This window comes from Coregonus clupeaformis, chromosome 24 (genome assembly GCF_020615455.1).
Source record: "Coregonus clupeaformis isolate EN_2021a chromosome 24, ASM2061545v1, whole genome shotgun sequence".
In the NCBI taxonomy this organism is placed as follows: domain Eukaryota; kingdom Metazoa; phylum Chordata; class Actinopteri; order Salmoniformes; family Salmonidae; genus Coregonus; species Coregonus clupeaformis.
The window spans coordinates 33,078,089-33,092,883 of record NC_059215.1 but is presented as its reverse complement, the minus strand read 5'-3'; the positions used below and the strand labels follow the sequence as shown (position 1 = coordinate 33,092,883).

The window sequence follows — 14,795 nt, the reverse complement described above, 5'->3', positions numbered from 1 at the left end:
TGCATACTTCAGTTTCAAGAGGAAAAACTCTTAGAAGTAAATATTGCCTTGAGAAAGGGTTGCCATTGACAACAGTGGTTTTGTCTTCTGAATATTTTGTCTCAGAACATGGGGTTATGTGAAATAATTGGAAGTTAAACAACGGGTGGGTCTAATCCAGGATGCTGATTGGTTAAAACCGCATTCCAGATGGTGTCTATTCCACAAGTTACCCCCGGCTAAATCTATGACGTTGAAATGCCTATTTACTCTGTTCCATCTGACTGCGCAATCCACTGTCTCATCAGCTCAGCCAGGCAATTTATATACTATATAGATCTACACTGTAAAAAGCATCTAGACATTATCTCCCATTTCTTTTACATGTTAGCAGACGCTCTTATCCAGAGCAACTTACAGTTAGTGAGTGCATACATTATTTTTTTATTTTTCATACTGCCCCCCCCCCGTGGGAATTGAACCCACAACCCTGGCGTTGTAAACACCATGCTCTACCAACTGAGCTACATCCCTGCCAGCCATTCCCTCCCCTACCCTGGACGACGCTGGGCCAATTGTGCGCCACCCCATGGATCTTTTAGACTAGCATTTGGTTTTCAACAGCGGAGATTTGTAATAACCTTGCTGTCTGTCTCTCCGACATTTGCAACATTGTTTCAATATTGAAATTCGAACTCCAGCTGTCCTATGGTAAAAAACTCATGAATCAGCATGATTTGTATTGATATACAGTTGAAGTCGGAAGTTTACATACACTTAGGTTGGAGACATTAAAACTCATTTTTCAACCACTCCACAAATTTATTGTTAACAAACTATAGTTTTGGCAAGTCGGTTAGAACATCTACTTTGTGCATGACACAAGTAATTTTTCCAACAATTGTTTACAGACAGATTATTTCACTTATAATTCACTGTATCACAATTCCAGTGGGTCCGAAGTTTACATACACTAAGTTGACTGTGCCTTTAAACAGCTTGGAAAATTCCAGAAAATTATGTCATGGCTTTAGAAGCTTCTGATAGGATAATTGACATCATTTTAGTCAATTGGAGGTGTACCTGTGGATGTATTTCAAGGCCTACATTCAAACTCAGTGCCTCTTTGCTTGACATCATGGGAAAATCAAAAGAAATCAGCCAAGACCTCAGAAAAATAATTGTAGACCTCCACAAGTCTGGTTCATCCTTGGGAGCAATTTCCAAACGCCTGAAGGTACCACGTTCATCTATACAAACAATAGTATGCAAGTATAAACACCATGGGACCACGCAGCCGTCATACCGCTCAGGAAGGAGACGCGTTCTGTCTCCTAGAGATTAACATACTTTGGTGCGAAAAGTGCAAATCAATCCCAGAACAACAGCAAAGGACCTTGTGAAGATGCTGGAGGAAAAAGGTACAAAAGTATCTATATCCACAGTAAAATGAGTCTTATATCGACATAACCTGAAAGGCCGCTCAGCAAGGAAGAAGCCACTGCTCCAAAACCGCCATAAAAAAGCCAGACTACAGTTTGCAACTGCACATTGGGACAAAGATCATACTTTTTGGAGAAATGTCCTCTGGTCTGATGAAACAAAAATAGAACTGTTTGGCCATAATGACCATCGTTATGTTTGGAGGAAAAAGGGGAACGCTTGCAAGCCGAAGAACCTCATCCCAACCGTGAAGCACGGGGGTGGTAGCATCATGCTGTGGGGGGTGCTTTGCTGCAGGAGGGACTTGTGCACTTCACAAAATAGATGGCATCATGAGGAAGGAAAATTATGTGGATATACTGAAGCAACATCTCAAGACATCAGTCAGGCAGTTAAAGCTTGGTCGCAAATGGATCTTTCAAATTGTCACGACATCCGCCGAGGCTGCCTCCCCTCCTTGTTCAGGCAGGCTTCGGCGTTCGTCGTCACCGGCTTACTAGCCATTACCGCTCCATTATTCATCATTCCACTTATCTCCTCATTAGTCCGTGTATAAGTGTTCCCTCTGGCCCCCTTGTCCTTGTTTATTTGTGAGAGTAGCGTAGCTCGGTGGAGCTACTCGTACCTTGTTATTGCCGGGGTAGATATTTCCCCTGTGCCTGTTATTGTTGGAGCTACCGTTACCTTGTATTGCCAGGGTAGATTTTCCCCTGTGCCTGTTTCGCTTGTCACTATCCAGCTCTATTTGTGTACGACGGAATAAACACTGCATTCGGTGATTACCCTCCTGCGCCTGACTCCTTCTATTACACTCATCACACAAATGGACAATGACCCCAAGCATACTTCCAAATTTGTGGCAAAATGGCTTAAGGACAACATAGTCAAGGGTGCCACAGGGTTCAATTCTTGGGCCAACTCTTTTCTCTGTGTATATCAATGACGTCGCTCTTGCTGCTGGTGACTCTCAGATCCACCTCTACGCAGACGACACCATTTTGTATACATCTGGCCCTTCATTGGACACTGTGTTAACAAACCTCCAAACGAGCTTCAATTCCATACAACACTCCTTCAGTAGCCTCCAACTGCTCTTAAACACTAGTAAAACAAAATGCATGCTCTTCAACCGAACGCTGCTTGCACCCGCCCACCCGACTAGAATCACTACTCTAGACGGGTCTGACCTAGAGTACGTGGACAACTACAAATATCTAGGTGTCTGGTTAGACTGTAAACTCTCCTTCCAGACTCACATTAAGAATCTCCAATCCAAAGTTAAATCTAGAATCGGTTTCCTATTTCGCAACAAAGCCTCCTTCACTCATGCTGCCAAACATGCCCTTGTAAAACTGACTATCCTACCGATCCTTGACTTCGCGCGATGTCATTTACAAAATAGCCTCCAACACTCTACTCAGCAAATTGGATGTTGTCTATCACAGTGCCATCCGTTTTGTCTCCAAAGCCCCATATAATACCCACCACTGTGACCTGTACGCTCTTGTTGGCTGGTCCTCACTACATATTCGTCGCCAAACCCACTGGCTCCAGGCCATCTATAAATCACTGCTAGGCAAATCCCCGCCTTATCTTAGCTCATTGGTCACCATAGCAACACCCACCCGTAGTCTGCGCTCCAGCGGGCATATCTCACTGGTCATCCCCAAAGCCAACACCTCCTTTGGCCGCAATTCCTTCCAGTTCTCTGCTGCCAATGACTGGAACAAACTGCAAAAATCTCTGAAGCTGGAGACGCTTATCTCCCTCACTAACTTTAGGCATCAGTTGTCAGAGCACCTTACCGATCACTGCACCTGTACACAGCCCATCTGAAATTAGCCCGCCCAACTACCTCATCCCTATATTGTTATTTATTTTGCTCATCTGTACCCCAGTATCTCTATTTGCACATCATCTCTTGCACATCATTCCAGTGTTAATACTAAATTGTAATTATTTTGCACTATAGCCTATTTTATTGCCTTACCTCCATAACTTGCTAAATTTGCACACTGTATATTAATTGTATTTCTGTTGTATTTTTTGATTTTTGTTTTGTTTTACCCCATATGTAACTCTGTGTTGTTGTTTTTATCGCACTGCTATGCTTTATCTTGGCCAGGTCGCAGTTGTAAATGAGAACTTGTTCTCAACTGGTTTACCTGGTTAAATAAAGGTGAAATAAAATAAAATAAAAAATAAAAATTGGAGTGGCCATCACAAAGCCCTGACCTCAATCCTATAAAACATTTGTGGGCAGAACTGAAAAAGCGTGTGCGAGCAAGGAGGTCTACAAACCTGACTCAGTTACACCAGCTCTGTCAGGAGGAATGGGCCAAAATTCACCCAACTTATTGTGGGAAGCTTGTGGAAGGCTACCTGACATGTTTGACCCAGGTTAAACAATTTAAAGGCAATGCTACCAAATACTAATTGAGTGTATGTAAACTTCTGACCCACTGGGAATGTGATTAAAGAAATAAAAGCTGAAATAAATAATTCTCTCTACTATTATTCTGACATTTCACATTCTTGAAATAAAGTGGTGACCCTAACTGACCTAAAACAGGGAATTTTTACTAGGATTAAATGTCAGGAATTGTGAAAAACTGAGTTTAAATGTATTTGGCTAAGGTGTATGTAAACTTCCGACTTCAACTGTATACAAAGAAATGTCAATAGAAAAACACGAAATGCAGCTAGTTTGCTGTCATTCCAGCTTCAGTTTGTGTCAGTGTAGCTGTAGGTGGGTGTGGTGGTGGAATCAGGCGCAGGACGCACAAAGTAAGTCCAAAAGACTTTAGTTGTTTGGCAACAAAACACAGCACGAAAACAAATGCCCTGAGGCGAGAAACTCCGCACACAGGCTAAATAAAGCGGGCGCACAAAATACGTGCGACAAAATACTCCAAAAACACAGAATGGAGAGCAGCTCAACCGAGCAAACTGTACATACAAAAGCTAAGCGCACGACAGTGAAAACAATCACACACAACACTAGACAAACACAACGAGAACTTATAGGACACTAATTACACTAAACGATAACAGGTGTAACAACAATCAGACAAAAGCAAACGAACATAGAAACATTCAACGGTGGCAGCTAGTATTCCGGAGACGACGAACGCCGAAGCCTGCCCGAGCAAGGAAGAGAGGCAGCCTCGGCTGAAACCGTGACAGTACCCCCCTTGACGCGCGGCTCCAGACGTGCGCCGACTCCGGCCTCGAGGGCGACCAGGAGGACGCGGGAGCAGGGTGCGTCGGGTGCCCACGATGGAATTCCGTCAGGAGAGACGGGTCCAAAATGTCTCTCCTCGGCACCCAGCACCGTTCCTCCGGGCCGTACCCCTCCCACTCCACTAGATATTGGAGACCCCCCATCCGACGTCTCGAATCCAAGATGGACCGCACGGAGTACGCGGTGCCCCCTCGATGTCCAATGGGGCGGAGGAGTCTCCCTGATCTCACTTTCTTGGAGTGGGCCAGCTACCACCGGCCTGAGAAGAGACACATGGAACGAGGGGTTAATACTTTTATACTCAACAGGTAGTTGTAATTTGTAACACACCTCGTTCAACCTTCTCAGGACTTTAAATGGCCCTACAAACCGCCGACCCAGTTTCCGACAGGGCAGGCGGAGGGGCAGGTTTCTGGTAGAGAGCCAGACTCGATCACCAGGTGCGTACACCAGTCCCTCACTGCGGTGGAGATCGGCGCTCGCCTTATGACGACGGAGGGCCCGCTGCAGGTGGACGTGTGCAGCGTTCCATGTCTGCTCAGAGCGCCGCGCCCACTCATCCACCGCAGGAGCCTCGATCTGGCTCTGCTGCCAAGGTGCCAGAACCGGCTGGTAACCTAACACACATTGGAAAGGGGTTAGGTTAGTGGAGGAATGGCGTAGGGAATTCTGGGCCATTTCGGCCCAGGAAACGTACCTTGCCCACTCCTCCGGCCGGTCCTGGCAGTATGTTCTAAGAAACCTACCCACATCCTGGTTCACGCGTTCCACCTGCCCATTACTCTCCGGGTGGTAACCCGAGGTGAGGCTCACCGAGACCCCCAACCGCTCCATAAAAGCTCTCCAGACTCTGGAGGTAAATTGGGGACCTCGATCAGACACAATATCCTCGGGTACCCCGTAGTGCCGGAACACATGGGTGAATAGTGCTTCGGCGGTTTGCAGGGCAGTAGGAAGGCCCGGCATAGGGAGCAAACGACAGGCCTTAGAAAACCGGTCCACAACGACCAGTATAGTGGTATTCCCCTGTGAAGGAGGAAGGTCAGTGAGGAAATCCACCGAGAGGTGAGACCATGGTCGTTGTGGAACGGGCAGGGGTAGTAACTTACCCCTAGGCAGATGTCTAGGCGCCTTACACTGGGCGCACACCGAGCAGGAGGAAACATAAACCCTCACATCCCTCGCCAACGTGGGCCACCAGTACTTGGCACTAAGACAGTGCACTGTCCGGCCGATACCAGGGTGTCCAGAGGAGGGTGACGTGTGAGCCCAATAGATCAATCGATCCCGAACCTCGAGCGGAACGTACTTCCGACCCTCCGGGCATTGAGGTGGACTAGGGTCGGTGCGTAACGCCCGCTCGAGTTCAGCATCGACCTCCCACACTACCGGTGCCACCAGACACGACTCCGGCAGTATGGGAGTGGGCTCCACGGACCTCTCCTCCGTGTCATACCGCCGAGACAGTGCGTCTGCCTTACCGTTCTGTGACCCAGGGATGTACGTGATCTTAAATGTGAACCGGGTCAAAAACATATTCCACCTCGCCTGGCGAGGGTTCAGCCTCCTCGCTGCCCGGATGTACTCCAGGTTACGGTGGTCCGTCAAAATGAGGAAAGGGTGTTGAGCCCCCTCAAGCCAGCGCCTCCACACCTTTAGGGCCTGTACCACGGCTAACAGCTCCCTGTCCCCCACGTCATAGTTTCGCTCCGCCGGACTGAGCTTCTTGGAATAAAAAGCACAGGGGCGGAGTTTAGGTGGCGCGCCCGGACCGTTGCGACAGCACGGCTCCTATACCGGCCTCTGACGCGTCCACCTCTACCTGAAATGGCAAAGAGGGATCCGGATGCGCCAGCACCGGGGCCGAGGTAAACAGGTCCTTCAGCCTCCCAAACGCCCTGTCCGCCTCGGCTGACCACTGCAGACGCACCGGACCCCCCTTCAAAAGAGACGTTATGGGAGCTGCCACCTGTCCAAAACCCCGGATAAACCTCCGGTAATAATTCGCAAACCCCAAAAACTGCTGCACCTCCTTCACAGTGGTTGGCGTTTGCTAATTACGCACGGCTGACACCCGGTCTACCTCCATCTTCACCCCTGACGCAGACAACTGATAACCCAAAAAGGAGACCGACTCCTGGAAGAACAGACACTTCTCTGCCTTGACATACAGGTCGTGCTCCAACAGTCTCCGCAACACTCGGCGCACCAGGGCCACATGCTCGACTCGGGTAGGCGAGTACACGAGAATGTCATCGATGTACACGACCACCCCCTGCCCCTGCATGTCCCTGAAGATCTCATCCACAAAGGATTGGAAAACTGAAGGAGCGTTCATCAACCCGTATGGCATGACAAGATACTCGTAATGGCCCGAGGTGGTACTAAAGGCTGTCTTCCATTCATCGCCCCCCCTAATGCGCACCAAGTTGTACGCGCTCCTGAGATCTAATTTAGTGAAGAAACGCGCCCTGTGCAATAACTCCGTCATGGTCGCAATCAGCGGGAGTGGATAACTGTACTTCACCGTGATCTGATTGAGACCACGGTAATCAATGCACGGGCGTAATCCTCCATCCTTTTTCTTCACAAAAAAGAAACTCGAGGACGCAGGGGAAGTGGAGGGCCGTATGTATCCTTGTCTCAGAGATTCGTCTATGTACGTCTCCATAGCTCTCTTCTCCTCCTGAGACAGAGGATACACATGGCTCCGTGGGAGCGCAGCTCCTGCCTGGAGGTCTATCGCACAATCTCCCTGCCTATGGGGAGGCAACTGCGTCGCCCTCGACTTACTGAACACAATAGCCAAATCCCCATACTCAGGGGGAACGTGCAATGCGGGCACCTGGTTTGGACTCTCCACCGAGGTAGCCCCTACGGAAACGCCTAAACATCGACCCACACACTGGGCAGACCACTCCATCAGAGCCCTCTCCTGCCACGAAATAGATGGGTTATGGGTACTCAACCAGGGCATGCCCAGCACCACCGGATACGCAGGCGAGTCGATCAGAAATAGCTGGATCATCTCCTGATGACCCCCCTGCGCACACATCCTAAGTGGCGCAGTGACCTCCCTGATCAAGCCCGCACCCAACGGACGGCTATCTAGGGCATGAACGGGGAAGGGAACGTCAACTGGGAGAAGGGGAATCCCTAAGGCTAAGCAAAACTTCTTATCAACAAAATTCCCAGCCGCGCCTGAATCTACCAGCGCCTTATGCTGGGAATGAGGTGCTACCTGTGGAAAACGCACAGGTATACAGAAATGTGCAACAGAGAGCTCTGGGTGAGTGGGGCGCCTACTCACCTGGAAGGACTCCCCAGTGCGGGACCTGTCGTCCTCTCCCCTAGGAGGCCATCCCCAGCACCTAGCCGCGGTGTGTCCTCCCCGACCACAGTTGGTGCAGGAGATGGACCCCTCGTAAGCCGACCCCTCCTCTCTCTAGCGCCCAGCGCCCCGAGCTCCATGGGGCACGGCTCGGAGGCGCTGGAGGGTGAAATGGACGGACCCCCCTCGGGACGTCCGCGGGTAGCTAGCAGGGTATCCAGCCTGATGGACATGTCGACCAACTGGTCGAACGAGAGGCTGGTGTCCCTACAGGCCAGCTCCCTACGGACGTCCTCGCGTAGACTACATCGGTAGTGATCGATGAGAGCCCGCTCATTCCACCCTGCATCCGCCGCTAGAGTACGGAATTCCAAGGCGAACTCCTGGGCACTCCTCTTTCCCTGCCGGAGGCAGACCAGACGCTCCCCCCGCCGCTTTCCCCTCCGGGGGATGGTCAAACACCGCCTGAAGTGGCGGGAGAACTCGTCGTAGGTGATGGTGTTCGCGTCGATTCTCCTCCACTCTGCGTTGGCCCATTCCAACGCCTTCCCGGAAAGGCAGGAGATCAGGGCGGACACGCTCTCGTGTCCCGAGGGCGCCGGGTGCACGGTGGCCAGGTAAAGCTCCACCTGGAGAAGGAATCCCTGACACCCGGCCGCGGTCCCATCGTAGGCCCTCGGGAGCGAGAGCCGAACTCCTCTGGGTTCCGGAGCGGGAATGGGCTGACCTGCCGATGGTGCGGGCAGGGAGGATGGCGGTGGAGGAGTCCCTCGGGTCTCCCAGCCTCGGATGGTGGTGATCACCTCCTGCAGTGCGGACCCCATCCGCAGGATCTGGTCATTTTGTTCGCGGATCCTGTCCTCCAACGTCGCCTGTGCTGCTGCGGCTCCTGCTGACTCCATCGAGTATGGTGTGTGATTCTGTCAGTGTAGCTGTAGGTGGGTGTGGTGGTGGAATCAGGCGCAGGACGCACAAAGTAAGTCCAAAAGACTTTAGTTGTTTGGCAACAAAACACAGCACGAAACAAATGCCCTGAGGCGGAAACTCCGCACACAGGCTAAATAAAGCGGGCGCACAAAATACGTGCGACAAAATACTCCAAAAACACAGAATGGAGAGCAGCTCAACCGAGCAAACTGTACATACAAAAGCTAAGCGCACGACAGTGAAAACAATCACACACAACACTAGACAAACACAACGAGAACTTATAGGACACTAATTACACTAAACGATAACAGGTGTAACAACAATCAGACAAAAGCAAACGAACATAGAAACATGCAACGGTGGCAGCTAGTATTCCGGAGACGACGAACGCCGAAGCCTGCCCGAGCAAGGAAGAGAGGCAGCCTCGGCCGAAACCGTGACAGTTTGAAGTGATTGTGTTTGCTGTGTAGTTGGCTATCTGTTCTGAACAGTTGCCTGGCGAGAGAGCAAATGTTCTATGCCAGGCGAAATTTGCTCATTGTTATGGATGTATCCTAAAGAAATCACAAGAAAACAGCTTAAACAAATGCAAATGCAGCTACTTTGGAAAGCACCAGTAAGCCAGTGACTCAGCCCCCGTAATAGGGTCAGAGGCAGAGAATCCCAATGGAGAGACAGGAACCGGCCAGGCAGAGACAGCAAGGGCAGTTTGTCGCTTCAGTGCCTTTTCGTTCACCTTCGCAACCCTGGGCCAGACTACACTCAATCATAGGACCTACTGAAGAGATGAGTCTTCAGTAAAGATTTAAAGGTCGAGACCGAGTCTGCATCTCTCACATGGATAGGCAGACCATTCCATAAAAATTGAGCTCTATAGGAGAAAGCCCTGTCTCCAGCTGTTTGCTTAGAAATTCGAGGGACAATAAGGAGGCCTGCGTCTTGTGACCGTAGCGTACGTGTAGGTATGTACGGCAGGACCAAATCGGAGAGATAGGTAGGAGCAAGCCCATGTAATGCTTTGTAGGTTAGCAGTAAAACCTTGAAATCAGCCCTAGCCTTAACAGGAAGCCAGTGTAGAGAGTCTAGCACTGGAGTAATATATTTTTTGAGTCTTGAACAAACTGAGTCGTGAATACTCCTTTATCGTCTTCTCTGTTTCAGTAGGTAGTTAATGTGTCCCTGTTTTCCCTCTCTCAGACGACGGCAAGCTATCCCTGGAGGAGTTCCAGTCGTACTTTGCCGACGGTATCCTCACCCCGGAGCAGATGCAGGAGCTGTTTTACTCCATTGACAGGCAGCAGACTAAGTGAGTGCATCTTATTTTCCTCTGGGAATCCTCTTCAGTCGCCATCTGTAACTCTGCCACACAGGCAGGACGTCTACACTTCAAAGAGGATGTGTCAATATTTCAGCAAGGGGGCATAGAATCTGTACCCACTGGGCACAGACGTCAGTTCAACGTCTAGTTTTGATTTACGTTTTGGTTGAGTTGTCAACTAATGTGAATTCAACGTGAAATCAACAAAAAATGTCAACCTGTCATTGGATTTAGGTTAAAAGTTTTCCATGTTGATTCAATGTCACCACATTTTATTATTTTGTTGAAATGACGTGGAAACAATGTTGATTCAACCAGTTTTTGCCCAGTGGGTAGTTTTAGTAGTCTAATGAGGGCTCCAGGTGAGTTGTGAAGCTTAAGGCTGAGGGTGTCCTAAAATGTACACCGTACCCTAGCATATTTATACACAATAGAATATAAAGACAGAGGAAAGAAAGAAAGACAATGTGGTCAAACAATGTCCTCATCAAATCAAATCAAATCAAATTGCACATACACGTGTTTAGCAGATGTTATTGCGGGTGTAGCGAAATGCTTGTGTTTCTAGCTCCGACAGTGCAGTAATATCTAACAAGTAATATGTAACAATTTCACAACATATACCCAATAAACACAAATCTAAGCAAAGCAATGGAATTAAGAATATATAAATATATGGACGAGCAATGTCAGAGCAGCATAGACTAAGATACAGTAGAATATTATAGAATACAGTATATACATATGAGATGAGTAATGCAGATATGTAAACATTATTAAAGTGGCCAGTGATTTCTAATCTATGTACATAGGCAGCAGCCTCTAATGTGCTAGTGCAGGCTATTTAACAGTCTGATGGCCTTGAGATAGAAGCTGTTTTTCAGTCTCTCGGTCCCAGCTTTGATGCACCTGTACTGACCTCGCCTTCTGGATGATAGAGGGGTGAACAGGCAGTGGCTGGGGTGGTTGTTGTCCTTGATGATCTTTTGGGCCTTCCTGTGACATCGGGTGCTGTAGGTGTCCTGGAGGGCTGGTAGTTTGCCCCCGGTGATGCATTGGGCAGACCGCACCACCCTCTGGAGAGCCCTGCAGTTGCGGACGGTGCAGTTGCCGTACCAGGCAGTGATACAGCCCGACAGGATGCTCTCAATTGTGCATCTGTAAAAGTTTGCGAGGGTTTTAGGTGCCAAGCCAAATTTCTTCAGCCTCCTGAGGTTGAAGAAGCACTGTTGTGCCTTCTTCACCACACTGTCTGTGTGGGTGGACCATTTTAGTTTGTCAGTGATGTGTATGCCGAGGAACTTGAGGCTTTCAACCTTCTCCACTGCGGTCTCGTTGATGTGGATAGGGGGGTGCTCCCTCTGCTGTTTCCTGAAGTCCACGATCATCTCCTTTGTTTTGTTTTGTTGACGTTGAGTGAGAGGTTATTTTCCTGGCATCACACTCCCAGAGCCCTCACCTCCTCCCTGTAGGCGGTCTCATCATTGTTGGTAATCAAGCCTACTACTGTTGTGTCGTTTGCAAACTTGATGATTGAATTGGAGGCGTGCTTGGCCACGCAGACATGGGTGAACAGGGAGTACAGGAGGGGGCTGAGCACACACCCTTGTGGGGCCCCAGTGTTGAGGATCAGCGAAGTGGAGGTGTTGTTTCCTACCTTCACCACCTGGGGGCGGCCCGTCAGGAAGTCCAGGACCCAGTTGCACAGGGCAAGGTTCAGACCCAGGGCCTCGAGCTTAATGATGAGTTGGTGGGTACTATGGTGTTGAATGCTGAGCTATAGTCAATGAACAACATTCTTACATAGGTATTCCTCTTGTCCATATGGGATAGGGCAGTGTGCAGTGTGATGGCGATTGCATCGTCTGTGGATCTATTGGGGCGGTAAGCAAATTGAATTGGGTCTAGGGTGGCAGGTAAGGTAGAGGTGATATGAACCTTGACTAGTCTCTCAAAGCACATCATGATGACAGAAATGAGTGCTACGGGGCGATAGTCATTTAGTTCAGTTACCTTTGCTTTCTTGGGTACAGGGACAATGGTGGCCATCTTGAAGCATGTGGGGACAGCAGACTGGGATAGGGAGAGATTGAATATGTCTGTAAACACACCAGCCAGCTGGTCTGCGCATGCTCTGAGGACGCGGCTATGTATGCCATCTGGGCCGGCAGACTTGCGATGGTTAACACACTTAAATGTCTTACTCACGTCAGCCACAGAGAAGGAGAGCCCACAGTCCTTGGTAGCGGGCCGCGTCGGTATTTGATACCGTTGGTCAGGAAAAGTAGAGGTATAAGGCTTTCTTTGAACACAACATGTGCATTATAAAGGAAAAAACACATACTATGTAATCCTTTGTTTCCTTTCTTTTGCTCCTCTGCACACACATAATGTCCCCATATGGCCCAAGGCCCTTTGTGTTACTCCACAGTGTCCTGATTCCCAATCAACACCTCCTTGTATCTCCAGGGAACGTTTCACAAGATAACAATAGCGGCTTTCAGTAGCCCTTTCCTGCAGTCAAATGACCTAGTGGCCTCATGGGTGGAAGGTTATTAATATATTTGGTACAGGTGTCTTTTTTCTTTTAAGACCATAACCATGTGTGTGAGGTGTATACTTTTGTTTCAAAGTAGATTTCTTTAAGACTACCAAGAAACACTCTGTGTGATCCTGATTTAGCCCACTGCAGTAAAAGGTTAAAGCGGTTTGATGAGATTTTTGGACACTTTAATCCTCCCTGATTCCATTAATGTTTTTGTCCTCTTCTTCCTCTGACAATTTCCCTCCCTTTCAGCAACCTAGACACAGACAAACTCTCAGGTATTTCTCTCAGAATTCTCTGTTTTTATTGACTGTGTGCTGTCAAAATGCCCTCTCAAGGCCTTTACCATATTCTAATCCTGTCTTTTACAGGATTTTAAATTACAAAGGCCTACGTGTATTTAATATTGTATCTGACAGCTCTTTGTATATCCACCCACAGAATACTTCTCTCCACACCTGGGGGAATATCTGAATGTGCTTTCTGCTCTGGAGAAGCTGAACGTCGCCATCTTGAAGGCCATGGACAAAACTAAAGAGGTTTGTGGCCAATACAGTACAGCATGTTTAAAGGGATAGTTCAGTGAAATTAGATATTTAGATATGTGTTTCCTTACCTCGAAAATAGTCTATGGACAAAGTGTGACTGAGATCCACACTTTGCTTTTGTTAAATTAGCCACAGACAACAAATGCTAATATTGCTGAACTATCTCTTTAACCTATAACATTACAATCAACTGTCTGGGATTCTTAACTGCAGCTCTCATTTGCAGAACTGCAGAACTCATTTGGTAAGAGGAACTCACTTGGCCATCTCTTTCCATTACATTTCTCTGTTGTTACCGTTCGCTGTTGCACACATTTCACGCGACAGATTTGTTGATGTCTACTGAGAATTTAAAGTGCGCAGCAACACAATAGCCAGTTGGTCCGCCTTTATCCGCTTATGACATTTAGAAAAAATCAAACCACCCCTTTTCCCCAGTAGGATTTTGGATAGGCTTTTGTTAGGGCCACTGCTGTCAGTTTGAAATGGCCTTTGAAGCGTCTGAGATCTCTCAGCTGTGACAGTGATATGACAGTATGGAAAATGGATCTGCACAACTGAGTCCTCTTCCTCTTTCTGTTTGAACACGCTGCATTTTAAAACGATGGGCTGAAACCTGCAGGAACCCTTCCATAACACTTGAACTTCAACCATGACTCAAGGACAGGTATTTTCATTGTGAACTGTGGTGTCTGTCTGAGGACCGACATATCTCTAGTTGGACAGGTGCTGTAAATACGGAAGTTCTTAAACAGAATCCGCTCCAAACCCAGCAAAGAACTTCTGGTTGGTAATTTCTGGCCTATCTTGGGTCACACTCTTTAGTTATCATTTCAATAGTTTAAACTACTATCAGGATCCAAGCATAAAGTAAATACATATAAAACCATGGCTGCCTTCTCTGCCCGGCAAAGGTGGCTGGTGGCAACTTAATAGGGGAGGTTGAGCTCATAGTAATGACTGGAACGGAATAAATGGAATGGTATCAAACACATCAAACACATTGTTTCCATGGTTTCCATGTGTTTGATACCACTCCATTTACTCCATTCCAGCCATTATTATGAGCCGTCTTCCCCTCACCAGCCTCCTGTGCTTCCTGGGCATTGCTTCCCAAAACTAGACATCACTTCAAATAATCATGCTTGTTTGTGAAGAAACAAACTAAAAAGAGAATTGGTAATACTATTTTTAAGACATGAAGCAGAACAGTGTTAATTTGGTGCAATCTATACAGGATTTCTGCTCATAGCTCATACGGAGGCAGACTGGAGCCCTGGATGAGCTTAGTGAAATTATTGCTTTAATAAGCACAGTGTTCAGATCATAAGACTTAATCAGTACCACTGCGTACACTTGATCCTTGATGTTGGGATCAACCTAATCTTTATTTTTCTTCAATTTCAAAAACACATTAAATTATAAGCGGACTGTGCTGTGAAAAGATTTAGGCAACT

At 48.0% G+C, this 14,795-nt stretch overlaps 1 protein-coding gene across 1 annotated transcript in view; it reads left to right on the top strand.

Moving 5' to 3' along the window:
• Positions 1-14,795, top strand: part of LOC121538278 (N-terminal EF-hand calcium-binding protein 1) — a 54,685-nt gene that overhangs the window by 16,582 nt on the left and 23,308 nt on the right. Inside the window, exons 3-5 of the mRNA XM_041846147.1 lie at positions 10,125-10,233; positions 13,043-13,068; positions 13,232-13,329. Of these exons, the coding sequence (XP_041702081.1) occupies positions 10,125-10,233; positions 13,043-13,068; positions 13,232-13,329 (233 nt within the window). The remainder of the gene's footprint in view (positions 1-10,124; positions 10,234-13,042; positions 13,069-13,231; positions 13,330-14,795) is intronic.